Below are 22,264 nucleotides of genomic sequence, written 5' to 3' on the forward strand. Positions count from 1 at the left end.
CCAAAAAGCAGTCGAAAATAGTAAAGCGTAATTAACTACAAGCATATCACATTTAATGAAGCAATTACCTCTACAAAACTTGGACACAGAACACTCTGGTTTTATAGCTCTGTGCAAAACTAAAGTAATCCTGATAGACACAAAGCAGTCTTAAACAAATGCAAAGACATGTTCTTGGATAAAAGAAGGGAGCATCAGAAAAACAGCAAATCTCCTCAAATTAATCTACTGGTAATACTAATTAATACACTACTAGGCTATTCTTTGTAGCTCAATAAATTGAAGTACTTTAGGAGAAAAGTACTTTAGGAGGAATATTCAGAAGAATTCTTTGAAACAAGAAAGACTAGGGATTTCATACCCATCTCTGTTACTAAACTATATATTTAAGTTGCAAAAATCAAAAAAAATTTTAAAAAAATCAATCTACTTAAATGAGTAGAGTCAAAATAGATTGCAAAGACGCCCAAATGTGTACTGAAACTTGGTGCATGATAAACATCATTTCAAATCAGTACCAAAAGATTAATTAATTCAATAAATGATTTTGGAACAACTAAGCAATTTAAAAATTAAGATTAGATTCAAAGCTTATACAACAGGATAAATTCCAAACAGATCAAATATTAAATGTTAAAGCACAAAATATTAGAAGAAATACAGGAGATTTAAAAATAAAATTCATGGTAAAAAATCAAGATAAATAAAGTCCTACAGACAACTGTAAAAAATATACTTCATACCACACAAAAAAAGGCTTTTAGAAATGGAGAAGTAATTAACACTGTACAAATAAAGAACAAGTAAATTAAAAAAATAGGCAAGTAGATGTCAGTTTGAATGAAAAGAATTAAAGTACACTTCTCCTTTGACACACTAATTTCAGTTCTGGGAATTTGTATCCTTTTTTTTTTTTTTGCGGGGGGGGAGGGGGGGCGGGGTCCGGTACTCAAACTCATGACCTCGTACTTGCCAGGCAGGCACTTATGCCACAGAGTTAAACCCCCAGGGAATTTGAATACTTACAATAGCAACTTTATTCACTGCATCATTGGTTGAAATAGCAAAAGGCTGGTAAAAATTTGAATGTTCATCTATAAGGGACTAAAGCATGATGTGTCTAAAATATCTTCAAGTTATCTATCACTATCTAACAAACTTCAATTATAGTGATTAGAAACAAAGTTTGTTCTCTTCCTGGGTGACCAGGCTAATCTGGACAGTTTTCACTTAGGGATTTTCAGGTAATTGCAGTTAAATACTGGCTGGGCAGAAGTCAAGCCACTGGAGGCTTCACTGTCTTCATTCTCGTGCCTGCCACGTGGGCTGGCATAGCTAAAACAGCTGATGACTGGCTGAGAATCTCTCCACCTGATCGCTAAACATAATTTATTTTTCCTCACAGAGTGGTGGTGGCAGCATAGGCAGACTTCTCTCTCATGACATCTGGCTGCATCCAGGGCAAATATTCCAAGTGCAAGAGGCAGAAGCACCTGCTCTTCCTGCCTGACCTACAGACTGGCACGTTGCCCCATGTGCATTGTGTATTATTGGTTAAACAAAGAAGAAACATGTACAGCCCATATTCAAGGTGAGAGGGCACTAGAAACTGCAAAGATCTGGGCCATCTTTATTGTGCCACATAATGGAAACATGAACAGTTATAAAAAAAATAAGATCACTGTATATATTAACTTGGAAAAAGATTTTATTGTTAAGTGAAAACATCTAAGTGTAGGATATAATATATGCTACGATACAGTATAGCAGCTCCCTTCCCCGTCTGTAGTTTTACTTTCCCTTGGTTTCAGTTACCCACAGTCAACTGCAGTCCCCAAATATTAAATGGAAAATTCCAGAAATAAACAACTTATAAGTTTCAAATTTTGTACCATTCTACCACTGGCGTGGATCACTTTTTGTCCAAGGTATCCATGCTGTATATGCTAAGCTCCCATTAGTTACTTAATACCATTTTGGTTGTCAGATCTACCTTTGCAGTCTCACAGCACTGAATTCGAATAACCCTTTTACAAATCACTAAAGCCAGCACATATTCAAGGGGAGGAACAGAATCTACTTCTCAATAGAAAGAGGAGCAAAGAATTTGAGGCCATCTTTAATGTGCCACATAGCAGAAATATGATGGATTCTATTTTCATAATCTCAAGGATTTCCAGGAAGTCTTACATTTTACCACCAGAGCAATAAAAATCAATCTAGGAAATGGTCTATTTAGTCAAATGTTTCATTACAGCTAATGCCTCCCACAGGTAATATTGCTTACAAATTAATTGCTCTGTTTACCTGATGGCAAGGAAAAAGAGTCTATTTCCCTTTGTTGTCAAAACCCACTACCATTTAATATGCAATTCACAGTATTAAAATTGTCAAGATAGAAGAGCAGCCAGGTGTATGCTGGCTTTGTGAAACCTATGTATTAAATGTTCAGTAGTTTTGCATGCCCTTTGTTAAACCATTAATATTTTAAAATCAGCCATGGTGACTGAAACATAAAATGATTTCAGATTTTAACGAGTGCTATGAATGAATAACAGATAAGCACCACAGAGAAGGGATGCTGTGTGCTCAGGTAGAGTGGCGCTGGAAATTACATTCATCAGGCTGAAGATGTCTACACTTTCTGTTTCTGTAAGAACTTGAGCAGACATGGACACTATAAGAATTTTTCTGAAAGAGTTAATATCTGTTGTACAATTACAAGTGCATCTGCGCTACACTTTTCCAGCATTATCTCACTCACCATCTCAGTGATTTTGAAACATTGATGCTCTCCTTCTTACAGAGGGAGTATTAAGGGCTCAAAGGCAGAAAATATTTTGCAGAAGCCAATGAGCTGCAGAGCCAAACTCCTAAGTGCAACAGCCCTGCTCTAGCGGGGCTCATTTCTGCCTCAGGCTGAAAATCTTGTATTCCTTTACTTAGAGAATAATGAAGAAGAAAAATAGAATTACCTATCAGCCTAGCTTCTAAGACGGTCACTGTTCCCATTTCAATCTAAATCCGTGGCTGTCTGCCACTCCTCCACCCAGGGCTGTCTGAGGCCAGTGACCCTCTTCTGTGGGGAACAGTGGCTCACTCTGAAATGAGTGCACATGAAGACCCTCACCTGTGCTGTTCATATGGTCTGTCCACTGTTTCATTTTATTTTCTCAATTTATGGCGTGGTTTCTAAGTTCACCCCCGTGAAGATATTTCATGCATTTTTATTGGAACAAGTGATGGAAAAGCTTTCCTGCTCCTTTGTGACCATGCTGATTTATCTGGACTTGCTGCCTAGCTTCTTTCAGTCTTTCCCTTCCTTTCCTTCCTTTTCTTCTTTCTTTCTTTCTTTTTTTCTCTCTTTTCTTCTGTCTTTCTTCTGCCTATCTGTCTCTCTCTCTCTCTTTCTATCTTTCTTGCTTTCTTCCCTCAGTACTGGGTATTACACCCAAGGCTTTTGCACTGAGCTGCATCCCCAGCACTGTTTTTATTTTGTATTTTTAGACAAGGTCTTTCTAAGTCACCAAGTTTCCTATTCCGGGATTGAATTTGTGGTCCTCCCGCCTCAGCATCCCAAAGTGCTAGGATTACAGGTGTGTACTATCGTGTCTGGCCTACTTTACTTTTCTAAGATGCAGAGATTTGTGATGATAGCCTTACAATATCAACCATACAGTCACAAAGTATATGTTACCAAGAGGCTTAATATTCGAATATACACATTTGAACACACACATGCATACACAAGTACACACACATATATTTAAAAAGCTGGTTAAAATAAATTTTGATTTTGCCAATCATTCTGAAAAACCCACAATCACAAGATTATTTTAATATTTTCAAATAAATATGTTAACAAAAAAGAAAAATCAATTCATTTTTAGTCACAGTGTTACAGTTTTTATATTATAAATTGATGGCTAAAAGTTTTTGAATAGTTTTCTAAATAACTTTGTATATTCAGGAAGTTAAAATGACTAATGATTATGCTTAGGTGTATATCTGATGTTTATTAATTATTACCAGCAAATTAGTTGACACTAACACATCATTTCTCTGCAACTGTGTGTACTGTACTTCAAAATGACACTTGTTGAATCTGGGAAAGTATTAAAGATTGCTCTGTAATCTTTTTTTAAAACACCAAATACTTCATTAAAATACTTTTTGTGAAAAAAGAAATATTAGAAACAAAAAGAGAAAATCCTTTTTGATTTATGAAGAATTTGAAGTTGTTATTTGTGGAAAGCAAAACACTAATACTGACCATCAAAACTAACCAACTGAATGACACCAGTTTATGGCATATAATTTGAGAGCTGTTAACTGCAATTTTCATTCTTCCTGATTTTTAAATGCTGGCTTAAATACTGATGTTTTTAAAAGTCAGTGTTCCCAGTTTTTAAAATTTCCTATTTAAGAAGATACACTAATTTCATAGAAAAGATGTAGCAGCTACAGATCCCCAGATGACTTTAAAATAATCAGAATACCAAACTGGATATAGTGACTCATGCATATATCTCAGCATTCTGAGAGGCTGAGGCAGGAGGGTGACCAGCTCAATCCCAGTCTCTAACCCTAACCTGACCCTGTCTCAAAATTAAAAATAAAAAGGCGGAAGCTGGGGATGTAGCTCAGTAGGAAGGCCCTCAGTTCGGCTTCCATTACTGCAAAAGAAGAAAAAAATCAGCATACTAAGGCATCGTATTCTGAAATACCATTTTCTGAGCCCTCACAGAATACTTTAGTGGTGTTTTAAAATTTGAAATGCAAGTTTATTATGGTAATGTGTTCATTAAAGATGGAAAACTCAAATGAATTTTTCCATATACAGAAACTCTTTTTTCTAACATACGACAAAGCTGATCATATGAAAGGTTTCAATTTCCTTAAATGTTTCTCCACCCTTGAATAGAGTAAAATAAGGCATGATGGAAGAATGTTGTGGGTGTGATTTATGTTTTCTTGTCACTGGCAAGTTAATAGCTGCTTTGTCTGGGAACACCTCCAGCTTTGTTTGATTGACGCATTTGCTCAACAGAGCCGCATAGATTTCCAATGCGGCACAGACTGACCTGAGAAAGAATTCATGATTCTTATGTAAACCTGTTTTACGTATCTGTTTATTTATTTTGTGGTATTAGGGATTGGACCCAGGGTATCTACCTGAACTACATCCCCAGCCACAGGCTCTATTTCTTCCTTGTCACATTTTGAAACAGGGTGTCACCAAGTTGTTAAGGCTGAGCTAGAACTCTGACTTCCTGTGTGCTTCCCAGAGCACTGGAATCAACGGCATGTACACCATGCCCAGTTGCCTATTGTTTTCTGTATATTCTTCATCATATACTTAGTTTAAAAAACACTTCTTCTAAGGGTTAATATGTTCTTTCTTTTCTTTTTTTTTTTTTTTTTTTTTTTTTTTTTTTTGCTTTTTATCGGTACCAGGGATTGAACTCATGACTGCCTGCTTGCAAGACAGGTGCTTATGCCGCTGAGCTAAATCCCCAGCCCCCTTTCTTTCTTTCTTTCTTTCTTTCTTTCTTTCTTTCTTTCTTTCTTTCTTTCTTTCGTATTGGCCTCAGCTGCGGTGGAGTCCAAAACAGCTGCTCAGTGGAAATTCAAGGACTGCTGAAGACCAGGTAGGTAGAATACTGCCCCTTACCATTTCCTCCACGACAGCAGATAGCAGTGCTGAGGAGTTGCAGGCATTACCATAAAATAACCCACTTTGAAGTCCATTTTAGACACATGCAACGATGATTCTTACTGTATCTTCCAGGTTCCAAAGTCATTAGTTGTTTAAATAGCTAGGTATTTTAGGGGAAAAATAAGCTGAACTTTTATTTCTCTCCTGCCCAGTCTCTCTAACAATATATGCCTGCCGTGAGAGTGCTTCATAAAGGGTGCAGAAGTGAGTGTGTCTTTTTTCCTGCTATCTGTTGAAACATTGGAGAGGGCTCAAGCCAGAGGCTGACAGCTAAATCAGAGTTGGGCAGGGCTGAGTCTGAAGGGAAATTCTTCCCTTTAGCCAAACATCTCAGTTTACTCCCTGTGAAACATGGATAAGAAGAGCTCCTTTCCCACACCTGCAGGAGGCCAGGGTGGTGAGCACTTAGCTGGGTGATTGGTGCATAATGAGCTATCAGTTGATAGCAACTACAATGAGCAGCTAGAGGGTGCAGTTGAGTGACAGAACACTGGCTTGTTATGCTCAAGGCTCTGGGTTGCATCCTCCACCCCACACACACACACCAAAAAAAAGCCACAATGATATTGTCACCATATTTTTCAGCATAAATCCCTGGGTGGTATTACACAACACTCATCTACAGATACCAGACACCACTGAATGTAGACACGAAGCTGGTCCATCAGTAAACATCCAACTGCCACCATCCCCTCCTCTCCTCACTCCAAACAGAGCCCCCTGAGAGGAGAAAACAGAACAAGTTAAAATCCTCCAGAGCTTTCACTTGGAACCCAGAAAGCAGATGCACAGAGCAGTCCCTGCCTCTGGTTCGATGCACATTGCAATCAGCTTGCTAATGCCGCCTTTCCAAAGATGCACTAAGCAGTTGGTTGACATATCATTATCACATTTTGAAGCTAAAGAGCCACAGGATCTATGAACTCTCATCACACAGTTCATTATTTCTGAATTTTTCTGTGCCCTTAAAACATATTCTATTTATTTAACAGTCCCTTAGGAGCACCAGGCGCCTTTGTCCCCTAGACACGACCAGTGGTGTAAAACCTCTGCATCTGTCAGATTTCTCCATGTGGAGCATAATTGCCTGATTTCCATTTGAAAGTACAGCTCTGACATTAAATCCACATAGACCCACCGAGGAAAACAATGGCTTCCTGACACCTACAAGAGGAACGGGGGAGGGGCGGAGGGCATAATGCAGGAATAAACATGTATGCTAAATGAAGGCTCGCCTTCACATGCACCAGGTCTAAATTTACAGCTGCAGATGAAGTGTTCCTTGGGAACAAACAAGAAAAGAGAATAAAGAAAAAGACACGCACAGATTAGCAACCAAGTGAGTCTGTTGGAGCCAGATGGCTCTCCTCAGAGAGCACACTTTCCCTGTTGCTTTCCCTCGCCCTGGCTAGCAGACAGCAAGCTGCTAAGAGGGGAGAGAAATGATCTCATTCCTCAACCAGCCACCAATCCGCCTTCTTTCTCTCACACACAACTTAAGCTGAAGGAAAGTTGGAAAAGAGAGAGAGTGTAGCGGGGAGGCACTGGGTGGTTGTAAAGAATGAGCAAGTCTTAGCCCAGTGCAGGGGTGAGACACCAGGCCTCCAGAATTGAAGAACTGGTTTCAGATGGCCACAAAGGAGAAAGTATGCTGAAGGGGAAACACAGGCAGAAAGGGCACCCAGTGCTTTGTTAACCCCTCAATCCACGCCCACGACCTTGACCTCCAAGATCCAATGTTGCACTGAAGGCTTGGCATAAGAAGTGGATAGGTGCTGGCTCTGTGCCCATCTGAGGAGGGATGGTGGGTAATGTTTTCAAGTTATAACTAAAACAAGTGTCTGACTTCCTCTGTGGCTGGGGTCCAGTAAGTTTGTTGGTCCTTGGCCTGTGGTTCAGCCATCTGCTTTGATCTGAACATACTATACCCCAAACAGGTAGGGCTCTGAGATAGAGCTTGAGGAGGCTGGAGCAACACAGGCATCTGGAGTACAGAGAACCCATCAGTTTGTAGGTGTGGGATGGCTCCCCTCCTCCCAAGTTTCTGCAGCTTAGCGGGGTCTCAGCATGGAGAAATACTGTTCACTCAATGGAGCACTCCCATAACAAGTTTGTTATCTTGGGTGAAAGCCAGATGTTGGCTGATGGACATCAGTCAGACCATTAGATTCCAGTATTTGAGCACAGTATTTGCAGATATTCACAGTCACGAGTAAACAAGTAAACCTGCCCTCTGAGTGAATGTATACACAACTTACTTGGGCATAGAGGGCTAAAAAATCCTCCTCAGACCCCAAGAAATGGATACAAGAAAGAATGAAGGAACACTTGGGAGTGCCAGGGCCCAAAGAGCACTTCATCAGGTTGGCTAGATTTCCTGGGCACCTGAAGTTTGTCTCCAGCAGTGTTTAGTCGAAAGAAGAAATAGTATGCTCCAAGGTGACATCAGATGTAGAGATACGTGGTCATTCATTTGGAGCCAGAAACAATTTTTTAAATCATAATAAATATTGAGCAAAATTCTCTCCCTTTTCAGCCAAGATCAAGGCACCTGCTTCCCAATTCTGGCAGTCTCAGACATAACTGAAGATTAAACTGACATGCTCTGTAGGGGCCACAGAAACAAAGCAAGCTGCCAGCTGGGCCCAGCTTTTCTCCAACATAAATAAAGGAAAGAGGCGCCTCCCCAACAGGTAACTGCTTTCTTTTTGTTCTCCCTGGCAATGCCGCTGCCACCTAATAGTGCCCTCATTCTAGGTGGGGTTCTCAGTCACAGCTGAGCTAGGGATTTTGCAGGAAAGCATATAAGAACAGTAACAAGATATATGAGCTCCTCTCCTTACCCTCACTTAAGCAAAGACATTCATCACTTCGTGGAAGCATTTTAAAAAATAAAAGATGCAGGCATTTAGACAGGACTTAAGTAGTGTCAGAAACTTCTCTAAGTACTTTGCATATATTTAATGTAACCCTCATGACAACTCTGTAAACGCAGATCTGCTGATTATCTGCATTTGCAAAAGGTATACTGAAATAAGGAGTTAAGGAGGTGTTATGTCACTTGGCCAAAATCGCACAACCAGTGAGTGGTAAAGCCAGGCTATCTGGTGCCTGGGTTCATACCTTCAAGCTGTCCTCCTCTCTTAATGAGATGTTTTAGTTACCTTTTCTCATTGCTGAGACAAAATACCCAACATCTAGAGTTAAAGGAGGAGAGGTTTATTTAGGTCATAGTTTACTGAGGTTTCAGCCCACACAGTTGGTTGACTCCAAGGCAGGGTAGCACACGGCAGAGGGGCATCACAGAGGGTAGCCAGTTCGTGGCAGGTAGAAAGCAGCAAAAGCATCCAAAAAGCACGTGTCAAGTGGTGACCCTCTTTCGTCTCTCATACCTTATCCAGGCTACCTACTCCCTTTTCCTGGGATTTTTATAATTAGTAAGTTGTTGCTGAGGGTGTAACCAAGTATGAGGCAAGCACTGGATCCACTTCATGTGTACCCCTGAGACTGTCTTAATTATCTAGATCCAGAAAACTATTTCTCGCCATCACAAATGTAGATGAGTGACCCACTTCTGCACCCATTCCCCATCCCTGCCCCTGGATCCTCAACTGGGGGAGGCACTGAGATCATTCCCCACCAGCAACTTCCTTTGCAGAGGACAAAGTTTCTACATCTATAGCCAGCAGCATCAGAGAAGCCACTGGCTAAGGGGCCCATGTATCTGGCCGCACTCTCTCATCTCCATATCTTTACTAGCTCTACCCTTTCAGTGATTTTCACATTTCCCCCTCCATTTTGCTTTGAGAAAATCTTGGGGGAATGCAGCTTTTGTTCTGTTGCTTCACATCATTCCCAGGACTGGGAAAGAAAGTGACTTTCTTTCACAACCCCTGGCTGAGTGCCTTTTACATCTCAGCATCTTAGAGGATGATTTATAAACCACAGAGTCTGGGTCTCTTTCCTCTAATTCTTTCTCTTCCTCTTTCCCATTCTCTGACCATTCAGAACAAGGGACTGCACACATGAGCTCCGAAGTCAAGGTGTCTTCAAAGTGAAGTTGGTCCTTAGGGTACCTATTCAAGGCTGAGGCTCCAGGAGCTGTGGGCAGTGAAGCTATCCTGTCTGAAACAAACAAAATAGCCCACAGCTGAAGTCACCGCATCTGAGAACAAATGACCCAGGCTCAAGGTTCAGGGTTGGCTCTAAACAAAGAATGTCAAAGCACATTTTTCCCAACTTGTCAGGATTGTATTTCATCTCTAGACTTTCATTCTCCAAAAAATGATGAGGGAAAGACACAGTTTAAGAAGTTTTGGGGTAAGAAATGAAGTTACTTTTCTTTGCCTCCATATGACTAAATGGGGAAACAAATCCCAGGGGTTCATTTCTTGCTCTGTTACAATAAAACACAGAAAGCAGATGGCACAGAGTCACTGGGAAAAGGACGTGTCTGGGTCTCATCTGAAGCCGATTGTTGGTCTGCTGACTCCACAGGGCCCGGTCCTTTTGCAGGCTTGGTGAGTGTGGCTTCCTGAGAAGCTGGAAGGAGACAGAGAGGTGAACAATGAATCAAGCTTCTGTAGGACTCCACTCATGGGTCCTCCTCAGCCACCTGCCAGCAGAGTAAACACAGCCTACCTTTCCTACCTCAGCACAATCCTGGACAGGCCAGTGTCTTCATACCCACAACGCACCAGGCTCTATAATTTCTCTTGGGCTACACCATGTCGTCTTGTTGTCACACCTCAAATCTTTACTTCTATAAACTATATAGCAGCACTAAGCCTCCATCCTGCTGGCCTGTGACTGTGTCTGAGTTCTGCGCAGCAACTCCACACAGGCTAAGATGTAGACGTGGTGCTCTATCTTGGTGGTAAGCTCTGCTTGCCTTGTGACTGTAAATAAGATAACTGCTCTGGACCTCATTATTCCTCATCTCTAAAATGGGAACTAATAACTAGATGATTTATGTCAAATGGTTAACACGATGCCCCATACAAAGTACAAACTCCAAGATGCCAGTTAGTCTTTCTAATTATGTGGGGAGCTCAAAGAGGAGGTTACAGGGAAAGAGTTCTGGGACTGTGACCTGCCAAGACAGGAGGGAGGGAGCAGGTCAGAGAGGGATGGACACCAGAGGCTGGCTGAGGGACTCTGTCTCTATCCCCTCCTGCTGGCCCTGCGGTTTTATTTGGAAAGATCAGCTTCTGAGATTTTAAAGTCATATATCATCCCATTTCCTTTTTGAACTAATCATTGTTCCAGAGAACTCAAGTGCAGAAGTACTCTGTTAGTGTTCTGGAAAGCGTTCAAGCGAGAGGGGCTTCTAACTTCAGGTTTCCCTTCATTAATAGATTAAATAATGCATGGGCATTTTGCACCATTCAGGCTTATTAGCATGCCAGGCTTCTTCCTGAACCTGGGTCAATAATCAGTTTTGCTGTAAGATCCTAAGAGTAATGGGTAGTTTTCAGTACAATCTCCACTTGCTAATGTACTGGTCATTCATGAATGGAAGGGATGGCATGCACGTGGAAAAGGGAGCTGCTGGACCTGTCCTCTGTCTCACGTCAGCCTCAGGCCCAGAAGAAGGGAACAGCGAGGAGAGGAGCCTGGAACAAAGAAGGGGAGAAGGGGCCCCGGGGACACCTGAGCAATGTTCTTGAGGCAGCTCTGCCAAATGGGTCAGGAGGAATGTTTAGCTCATGCATAAACTGAGGCTGAGTTGACAAGGAATCAAAGTACATTTAAACTCAAATGTGGCATTTTTTAAAGGGCTAACCAAACTGGAGCTGGCTAAGTGTAGATGCCATGGTTATAGGTTCACTTGCTAGTTGTAGCATATTCCCCATCCCACCCAAAATTGTTAAATACTCAGATACGAGAGTTTTTGTATGTATGTGAGTATGTATGTATTTTTGCTAATTCCCTACTAAGCGTATTATTTCCAATGTTCTTTTCTCTGTTTTGAATTATGGAGCTTATTGCAATATTAAATTTCTTTGAGATGTAAGTATTATTCTAAATTTGAAAAGTATTCTGTTTTCCAGTTGAAACATACAGGTTAAATGCTAAGTACAGTCTGCTTGAAAGGTTTGGATTCAGTTTTGTTTTAATGTCATAAGGAAAAAACATAATAATTATAAGTACAGGGGGCCCCTTACACAAGAGGGAAAGGTATGTGCTCAAGTTTTACTAGCAGTATCATTAGGCATTGAGATTATAGGTACTTTTGTTATCTTTTTTTGGTTTATCTGTACTATCTGATTTTCAAAAAAATTTTTTTTTAAATTCCTTCTCATATAAATTGTATTTTTCTTATCTCATGTAAATAAGACAAACCACACTGTCCAGTATTAAACGTAGCACAAAACCCATCTCAAAATATATTAAGAACAGGTTGCAGAAAGCATCTTCTCATTTAGAAAACATCCATTGAATGAACCACATTGTCACTTGTGAACTTGGGGTTACAAAGGGTGCCGAAGTGTTTGCAGTGAGAGTAGTATGGATTTGGGGGGAACACTGTTGCTCTGGGGAATACAGGCATAGTTCGGATCATTGCCTGGTTATTAAAGGCCTCTATGAATCATATGGGATGTGACATGGGTTTACAAGAAGGTATTCTGACATTTTAAGAAGGGTTTCAGCACTGATTCTCCATGAGCAGGGCAGATAGTTTAGTCTGAGCTTGAAGTCAAACTTTTCTATTGTCTCCAAGACATTGTCTATCATGCCTGCTCCCCATCAGCAGCTTCGTCTTACTCTGGTACTTGGTGGTATAGAGCCTGTCCAGTCTCCTGGACCTCTACCCTGGCCTGGCCTTTACTCTGTGTGGGCTCTACTTTCTTTCTTCTCATTTATTTCTACTTAGATTTTAGGGCATCCTCCTGCTCTGGTGGAAGGATAGATGAGCCATATTAGCAGTATAAGAAGAAAAAAGATCCATAAAATCCAGAAATTAAATGTTTGAAAGGCAGTTCTATCAGTGAGAGGAGAATTCTAAGCTTGATATGAAAGGTGTAATAGCATCTCCAGCATGTGGGCAAGGGCTGCCATTTATGATTTGCCACGACTTGCCCTTTTGTCTCTCAGTGGACTGCTCAGGCCATGCCATGAAGTAAATGGGGCTCCAGCTACCAGAAGCCTCTGTGTTCTCCCGTGATCAGAGCAGGCTCTTGCCTATACCCATTTCTGCCATCATCTGCACCTCCTCTGAGTCCTCAATACGGACTTCATGTGTGCTCACTGTTAATCCTGGCTACTCTATGAAAGGCTGGGATCCTGATGTCTGAGTCCAGATCTGTCTATATTACTCTTCTGAAGCTCCCTGCGTACAGCAGGTCAGTTTTCTAAGTCCCTGGATGACTTATAGCTTTTTGCTAAGACCCACATATTTACTTCTGAATGAACTCCCAGCAGTTGGGTTCCCAAGTAATTAAGCAGCTGAAGTGTCTCAAACACACTGCAGGTTTGGTGATAACTTCTCTGTCATTAACTTCCAACAAGTAACTTTGTGATGCAGGCTTCCCATCACCTCTGCCTCCAGGTTTAGAAACATGAATTAGGAGACTTACTGTGGATCTGGACCTAGCCCTAGGATTTCTGATTTTAATCTAATTCTCTTTCTATCATGATGGTAGTTCCTCAACAAACCAGTTTCTTAACAAACCAGTCATGGTCCCCACTCTGGATCTCCTGAAGCACCAGGGGATGAGATCCCACCATCTATACCATCCACAAGTTCCAAAATAATCTGTTACCCCACACTCACTGCCACCTCTACCCATCAGTTCTAATGTGACATCCCTGCCTGTGGTACTCAGTGTGACAATAAGTGACTTTCGAGGATAGTGCTAACTACTGAAAATTGTACAATTCTTATTAGTAACATTACTTGTAAAGAATCCATTTATACCTTCCAGAATCCTCCTTCTATAGAACCTTACTTGGTTAACAGGCTAACCGCTAGAAAGCCCAAGGTTAAAAACAGCTATGTCAGAAAGGTCAGGACAATTCGAGAACCATGCTTAGAAAAGCCTCAGAAAGGCTGCTGAAAGGCTTCTGAGCTGAAAATAAGGACCCAGCTAGCATTTCTCGGCAGCTAGCTCCAAACCAGCTGGACCATGTCTAATTGGACATGTCTGGAAACATGTATTGTTAGCACTACATAAAGTAAGGGGCAAGGAGCCTGGCAATTAAATGACCACAAACTCATTGAAGAATAACCCAATAGAGAGACTGAAAATGGAGGGAAGGCTCTTCCTATTTGGAATAGTGAGTCAGATTTGAAATAAATCAGCAACTCTCCAGCAGGCAGACCGCTAAACCCTAAAGTCTACCAGGAAACAGACCCTCACCACTAAAACTCTACAGAGGAACAATTAAGACTTGGTTTAAGAAGTTTCCTAAGCTGATGAAACCTGCCATAAACCCAGCAAAGGGTCACCCTCTGACTGTAGCTTCTAAGGAGATCATCTCCAGAGAAGGGTCTGGGTTACTTGCCTAGGTGGTGTGTGCAGGTCAGCCTGGAAACCACTAGCCTTATCATCAGGAAAATTACTTACACAAGCTGAAGCAAGCTGAAATATGAAAAACATCTTAACAGGGACCTGATGAGATTCCATAAGAGTCTGCCATCAGAGACAGGTAGAATGACAATTTTTAGTTAATACTGAAAAGTGATTGCTTAATATCTAAGTCAATATAAATTGATTTTTCTGTGATTCAGTAGTCCCATTTATTGCACTGAGGAGTCTCTCCACCAATACATCTATATAGTGATGTGAAGAAAAAGAGGGTTATTGAGGTGCAAATGGGGTACTGTGTGCAGTCCTCAGGACAGGGTCCTATCTAGTATTCTCTTTTGCTATGATGTAAGGTAGCTTGGCCTCCAGAGGTTCAGAAAGACCTCCTTTTAAAGAAGGCTGAAAGAAGGGATGAGATCCATGCCTTAGCTGGTCCTCAGAGAGGCATCATCTGCATGGTATCTCCTATGCTGCCAGGGCCTGAGATAATTTGTCAGAAACAATAGTTCCTAAAGAAGGCAGAGAGGGGGCAGAGGATTACTGACATTCCACATTTAGGAGCCAAACCAGATAAAAATGGCATGCTACCCAGAGCCACTGTGGTGACAATTGACTGAAATGAGTGGCAGATGTTATCAGTGAGGTGGGTCCCGAATGTCTGTCGAACTATCTGAGACTGAGAAGCAAACAAATCACTGATGTAGTGAAAATCCACACATGGTTAACTCCACAGCCCTGACAGGCTTCAGCTACTGATGGAAATGTCATGATACACACATAGAACTGGGGTGGAGGCTCCCCAGTGACCCTTTAGTGGCCCTCTCCACCTCTGAGCTAAGCTGGGCCTGCAAACCCATGGGAGCTAGCAGGATGAAGAACAGATGCTGTGAGTAGAAGACATGAGGCCTGCAAAGTGACATGCAACATCTGTTGCCCATCAGGAAAGATAAGTAGTGTGAACTGTCAGGAAACACCAATTCACACTACCTTGGAAAACTGTGCAAAGGTCTGGGCTTCAGCGGTTTTGAGTTCTGTGGCCCAGTTGGCTGCATGCTTATTTCTCCAAGCCTATCACAAATACCTGATGGTTTTTCGTTCACTGATAGTGTGCAAGTGATTTATCACTGGCACTCCTACTAGTCACCAGGAGTCACCAGTGATCAGAAATCTGGTCAGGTGGGCCCTGAGGAACCAGAGAAATATAGCTGAGCCATGGCAAAGCCAAGACATCCAAGTTTGTCAACCTTCCATTAGGACAGTTGCAGAATTGTCCTAATCTTTTACTGAACGTTGGCTTATGTGGTTATGGCCTGCCCAAGGCTACTAGCCTGAAGCTTAAATCCTACTCCTTCCATGTTCTAATTGTGAGACCTTATATAAATCACACAGGCTTTCTGAATTCAAGTTTCTTGGCTCTGTTGAGGGAGTGGTAATTATTTGGTAATATTATTTGACTCTTGTGTAACTGTTGGGACAGCTGAGACAATGTGAGGAAAATGCTGCCACAGACTAGTTCTTCAACAAATGCCTGTTCACCACACTTTCAGTTTTCCCCAAACTGAGATAGACTCAGTTTCCCCTTTCCTAGTTTTTGCTGTTGTTTTTTGTTCAGGAAAGTAACTGTTAGAAGAGGTACTAATTTGTGGCTCAGCTGAGTTCTGACTCCTGCCTCTAAATGAGATGTCTAGTCCTGTCCAGTCTTGTTGGCTCCTGGTGGTGGGACCTTGTTCAGGAAGAGTCTGAAAAACAAACTCACTCACTTTCCTGAAGCTAATGGAGTTCTGAGCAGTCTAATGAGGAGCCACTTAAGAATTCATCTTTGAAGGTGTCCATAGAAACCCAGCACCTCCTCACCTCACCCCAGGATTCACTTCTTCATATGGATAAAAGTTCTCAAGGCCAATATTGTTGGAGAGTCTGTCAACTTTTTTGAACTTGCACCTGGTGGAGACTTCATTTTTGGATTTTACCTTCTCTTTGGATACCATAGGACAAATGGTGATCCTTGGTCCAGCTGAGCACTGAGTTATTTTACCCTAAACTTCCATCATTTTGTCATTTCTGGAGCTTAGCAAGCTACAGGTTTTGCCCTTCTCCCAAGTTTTACAAATAAAAAAAATGAAGAAGGAAGAAGCTTTCAGGGCACGCATGGTGGTACACATTTGTAATTCCAGTACTTGGAAAGCTTGGGCAAGAGGTTAGCCAAGAGTTCAAGGCCAGCTGGGACTACACAGACAGTTCAGGGGCATCCTGAATTATAAAGTGAGACCCTGTCTATTAAAAAGAAATGAATAAATTGAAAGACGCTTCCCATATGCAAGGAAACTGCACTCAGGAGCTTTGTGTAGGACAGCGGAGGAGAGAGAACACTCTAAAATCATTCTCCAGTCACAGAAATGCTAGTGGGAAAGCCCCTTGCTAGTACAGAGAAGAATCTTGAAAGCAAACATAGCTGAGACCTTCTGAACCCATTGACCCAGCTCAAGTAGCATCAGAGGAGAGTTCTTGGGACATAGTGGGTGGGCTGACCAGGAGCTTCAGCCACCCAAGTGCACTGTGGTGGTGAAGTGCTACCCATGTTCACCCTGCAGACAGAGGTCATAGCTGAAGTACTTAATGGAAAAAAGACCAACACTAGAGAAACGTTGTCTCTTTGTGGCTTACCCTTGTGATCAAATGGAATTTTACATCTTCCCATGAGCTCGTCCTCTGTGGCATTTAAGTTCCGGATCAGAAAGTACGTGGTCATTTTCCCTTTTCCTTTCACTTCAATTTCACCTCTCTCAATGATTTCAAACCCTTGATTTTCCAAGGCTCTGCGAAAAGAAAACGAGGCATCAAGTATCACAGATCACATAGCTGGTTACCATGAGCAGCATACACAAGCAAAAGTCAGAAACAGACGCCCAGCAGTGGGAAGGACACAAAGCATCATCAGGGGCCTGAAGACAGGGGCAAAGGGAGTGAGGGAGAGAAGGAAGAATGAATGTCAGGTATTCTGAGCAGGATGCAAAGGCCGAGGGAAGCCCAGGGGATCTCCCCAAATCCAGTTGGCCACATGACCAAAGTTCCTGTCTCCAGGGTTCCCATATATGCAGCCCCTCATTTCTACTGTACTGCTTAGCTTTCACTCTCAGAACACAAATTGTGTCTAAATCCTACTCTGGAACTCCTTGTCCCAGACTCAGCTAGGACATCTGCTCCACTGAAAAATCTTCTTTCCAGGATCAGGTCCCTTCCCCTGGGCTCCTCTGACACATACTAATTCCTGCAGATGGCAAAGTAAAGGGTTAAGAATCTGAGCCCCAATCCCTGGGTTTCCTCATTCCTGATTTACCTGGATCTGATGTGAGTTATTAGCCTTATTTTTTCTTACCTATAAATAAGAATAATAGTGATATATTTTTATGGAATTATTTCAATGGGAGATCAATAAGCATGTGTAAAGGAATGTAGAACCATGTGTGCCTATTAGAAGTACTCAAGAAATTGTGAGTGTTGTTTTATATCTTTACCTTTGAACTTATCCCATTTTAAAAATAATTAAATATGAATGTTGTTTTCTCCACTAGATCAGGTGCATAGTTTTCTAGAAAACACCAGATAATAAATATTTTCAGGCTTTATAGGCCAGAGAGGCTTGCACAGTTATTCAATTCTGTGATTGTATCATGACAACACTCATAGACAGTATGTAAATAAAGGCATTCGGCTTGTGTTCCAACTTTATCTAGAAAATGATGTTGAAGCTTGGATTTGTGCTGCGGGTTGTAATTTGCTGTTCTCTGCACTAAACCATATGCTTCTCAACAGTAAGAGTAAGACGTGGTAGTAGGGGCTCAACAATGTGTGCTGCGTTTTCTAACCTAGTAAAGTGTGGGGAAAAAGTCCTGTTTTTTCCACTCACCCCATCCAATGGCTACTAGTCTTACTGTAAATTCTGGAAGGGGGATGGGCAAAGGAAGGCATAAATAAATGAACGCCTACCTGTAGGATGTGGAACTGAGGTGTACTTTGTTGGGAAGTCCATGACTTTCCATCCTGGAGGCTGTGTTCACAGTGTCACCAAACAAGCAGTACCTGGGCATCTTGTCTCCCACAATACCAGCTAAGACTGGGCCAGTATGGATGCCAATTCTAATCTGTGCAGAGAGAACCTGACTGAAAAGGTATCATCGAATCCTTTTGCTTCTACTTTTAAATTAAAGCATTAACAGACCACAGATATTAAAGTGTTTCGCTCTATGACTTTGGACAACTGCGTATAGCATTATAACCACCATCCAAAATGAAATGTACAATAGTTGCACTATCTTCCAACTAGTTTATATGTTTTTCCAGTTAAACTCTCCCTTGTCCTTCCCCAACAGAGGCAACCACTTTCTAACTTCTTATACCAAAGATTATTTTGCCTGTTGTAGAACTGCACACATAGGAAATCATACAGCATGTAGCATTTTAGTTGCCTCATTGACTCAATATAATGTTTTTGAGAGTCCCTAATATTGCTATTTGATCAGTAATTCATTATTTTTATTGCTGAAAAGTGAGATTATACAATGATTGATTTATTCATTCTTTCTGTAACTAGATCAATAGATCAATAGATCAATGCTATTTTAAGTAAGGCTATTGTGAACATTTCTGTATGGGTATTTTTGTGGATATAGACTTTCATTTTGCTTAAGTAAATACCTAAAACTGGAAATTCTGAAATACTAAGGACTTAGGCTCCAACATATGGATTTTGAGGGACACAACTCAACCCACAACAATAAAACATAACAAGTATTTTCCTTGTGTGATTAATATCCTGTGTACTAAGAAGCCACGGTCTGCCCAAAAGCCATAAAACTATCTCCTCTGCTTCCATCAAGAAGTTTTATGAATCTACATTTTATGATTAGATCCATGTTACATATTCAAGTTATTTTTCATATATAATGTGAGGTAGAAAATTTTCACTCCTTATGATATTCAGCTACAGCAGAAGCATTTCCTCAAAAAAATTTCCAAATGATCCTGGTGAGAGTAAATAGAATGTATTTCCAGTATATCCTGCAAAGGATTATAACTTGGAAAAATTGTATTCCACTTTATGATTAGTTGTATTTTTTTAGTAGGCTATTAAGTTTATTTGGAACTTTTGACTGAAAGGAGATGAGGTTGCAACTGGATGTAAAAAGGCTGAGAGACAGAATTCCAAGTCATCTGGGGATGTGGGGGAGGGGGATCAGGATCTGCTGAGCTGGCAAAGAGGACATTCGCTTGCCATCACCAGCCAGTGAAAGTTTCATCATGTGAACAAACTTCCCTGCTCTGAAGAACAGCTTCCTAAGCAGATCTCTCATTGAGGGGCAAGTGAAAAAAGGAAAGTTGTTCTGAATACCATGATGGCCGGACTGCACAGGAAAGCCAGCTTCACACCTCACTCTGAGCTCTGAACTGTCAGATGGCTTGTTGGATACATGACTTTCTGAGTGAGAAAATTTGACTATTCAGTAAACCTGAACCACCTGTTGCAATTTTTAAATGAAAAAGCAGTAATTACAAAAGGGCTGAGTTGCAGGATGGATTGCACCCTATAGTGTTAATAGAGATATTCAGCACCACCCTAAATTATGTCAAAAGAAGGTTGCAGTAAATCATGGGAAAACTTCTGGCACCACAACCTTTTCTGAAATGTAAGAGAAGCTGAGACTGCATTATCATTCTTAATATCTGTATTTCTTAGGAACATAAGCAAGAAAGGAAAAGAATTACAAAAATCAGGCATTTTAATTGTGGCAACATACTAAGCAACCTCCTAACCAGACTAGAACTCTACTTTTGCTTGTGAAATATTTGGGATTAGGCAAATTACTCATTTGCTGCCTACCTGGATGGGTTCTCCAGTAACAGGATTCATCACTTCTTTTGCAGAAATTCTCATCCCCAAGGCAAAATTAGCTACTCTTTCAGCATGGCTTCTAACAGGCACTGGAACACCACCTACTACCATATAGGAATCACCTATAGTTTCCACCTGCCAGGAAAAAATGGTGTTCAGGAAATTTCCTTTGTGCACTAACCCCCATACTAAATATGCTTGCTAGTTTACATATTGACAAAAGTGGCATATTAAAGAATCCGGGGATACTTCGCTAGAGGTGTGAAGAGCATGAGGGAAGAAGTAAAAAGGAGCATGATTCTGGAAACAATGAGAGAGCCAAGATGTCTTTCTCCATTTAGTTAGTTAGCTAGTTAACTAGTTAGTTAATGATGCTGAGGATCAGCATCATTACTTATCCTAGGTATTTAATTCCTTTGGCTCTTTCTGCACCCCACTCCCAACACCACACCCCTGACTAGTGCAAATAAAGAGCTCTGAACCAAGTTCTACTTGAATCCTGGAACATATCACAGTACACAGATACTTACTTTGTAGACCTCATGGACACCAGTCAATCTGTCAAACTTAGAGAACATTGAATTCAGCATATTCACTATTTGAATCGGTTCACAGGAAGCACAGATGTTAGTAAATGTCACCACATCACTGAAAAGGATAGTGCAGGTTTCAAATTCTCCTGCAATAGAAACTAGGTGTCAGTGATAGCCAAATATATGGAATAATAATTCCATGAATTCTGGATTCAACCTTCCTATGCCTTCAGAAAAGATGTCATTCACCTGTCACTCAACAGACATCTGTGGAGTACCTGTTGTGAACATATCTACTGAGCTCCTGTTATGAGCTTGTCATCATGGGAGAAGAATCATAGCACATGAAACAAATAGACAGAACCCCTCCCTTTAAGGAGCTCCCAGTCTACTTAAGAAGGTACCACAGTGAGCAAATACTTCTAGTAAGATACAAAAAGTGCTGTAGGATGACAGATACGGCACCTAAAAAAGTAGAATCAGGCACAGCCTGAACTACAGAAAATCTAGAGTGGTCATCATAAAGTGGTAAGTTTCCTTCTCTTTGTGTGGTGGGACAGCTACTATGTCCTCCTAACATGTGTACCTGCTTCCACACTGGTTCCCACTCAGACTAAGTTCCACATGGCAGCTAGATGCCCTGTTAATTCTGATCCCTACTCTTCTACCTCAAATTGTCTATGACTTTCCTAACACTTAGAATATAGCCCCAAATCTTTACCATGGCCTACAAAGAAGGTTTCTGCTCTGTCCTTGTCACCTTTCTGATCTCATGTCTCAATGCTAGCTCTCTGGCTCACTGCATTCTAGCCACACTGACCTCCTAGGAGTTTCTCTAGTATATTAAATGTCTCCTACCTTCAGGTTTTTCATATGATGCTTGACAACCTCATCTCAAGTACATACACTAGTCAAATCTCAAATGTAACCCACTCACCGAGAGCTTTCATGGCACTCCAGCTTGAATAACAATCCCTAGGCCAGTGATGGCAAGTGCTTTAGAGCTTTCAGTGATAATAGACTGCTATGGCACACTGCCATAGGTTTTCCACCACTGCCCTTGACTCTCTACCCTTTTAGTTCAATCACATGTCCTCTACTCCAGAAGACTTATGCACCATACTTTTAAAAATGATATTGTTTATATTGCTAGTTTCTACCTTCACCACTGGGTACTAAACTTCATGAGCCATTTTGATCTGTGCTGCATTCCTGGCCCAGTGATCGCCAATCTCTTAGAGCTTTCAATGATACAAACACCCTGCTGTAGCATAAATGCCATAGGTTCACCACCACTGCCCTTGCAGCTTGGTGTAGGTAGAAGCTCAATTAATATTTGAGCACATTAATGACTCCTTGAACACACTTAAGTGCCTTCTATATTATTTATACCCCTGGTAAGAATCTCCCTCTCATATAATTCTCTTTTTCTTTGGCCTCTGGTCTCCCAATTCTTTCTTCATATTCTTGTCATTCTTTTGATCTTGTTTTAAACCTTTTACTGGCTTCTCATCCTCCCTAGGTATTCCACAGGTTCTGTGCCCCACCCTCTTCTCACCTGAGATCTTCTAAGTGATCTCCATTACTCATA

General features: G+C 41.3%; 1 protein-coding gene across 1 annotated transcript in view; it reads right to left on the reverse strand.

Annotated features, from left to right (window-relative positions):
- Nucleotides 1–9,838: 9,838 nt before the first annotated feature.
- LOC100720742 (guanylate cyclase soluble subunit beta-2-like) overlaps nucleotides 9,839–22,264 on the reverse strand; it is a 98,224-nt gene continuing 85,798 nt past the window's right edge. The window contains exons 11-15 of the mRNA XM_023560437.2: nucleotides 20,671–20,819; nucleotides 20,129–20,275; nucleotides 18,238–18,392; nucleotides 16,915–17,066; nucleotides 9,839–10,261 (exon numbers count right to left, since the gene is read on the reverse strand). Coding sequence (XP_023416205.2) covers nucleotides 10,119–10,261; nucleotides 16,915–17,066; nucleotides 18,238–18,392; nucleotides 20,129–20,275; nucleotides 20,671–20,819 — 746 coding nt within the window. The 3' untranslated portion in view covers nucleotides 9,839–10,118. The remainder of the gene's footprint in view (nucleotides 10,262–16,914; nucleotides 17,067–18,237; nucleotides 18,393–20,128; nucleotides 20,276–20,670; nucleotides 20,820–22,264) is intronic.

This window comes from Cavia porcellus, unplaced genomic scaffold, assembly GCF_034190915.1.
Source record: "Cavia porcellus strain 051 isolate PalLab524CR breed Dunkin Hartley unplaced genomic scaffold, mCavPor4.1 scaffold_21, whole genome shotgun sequence".
NCBI classification, from domain to species: Eukaryota; Metazoa; Chordata; class Mammalia; order Rodentia; family Caviidae; genus Cavia; species Cavia porcellus.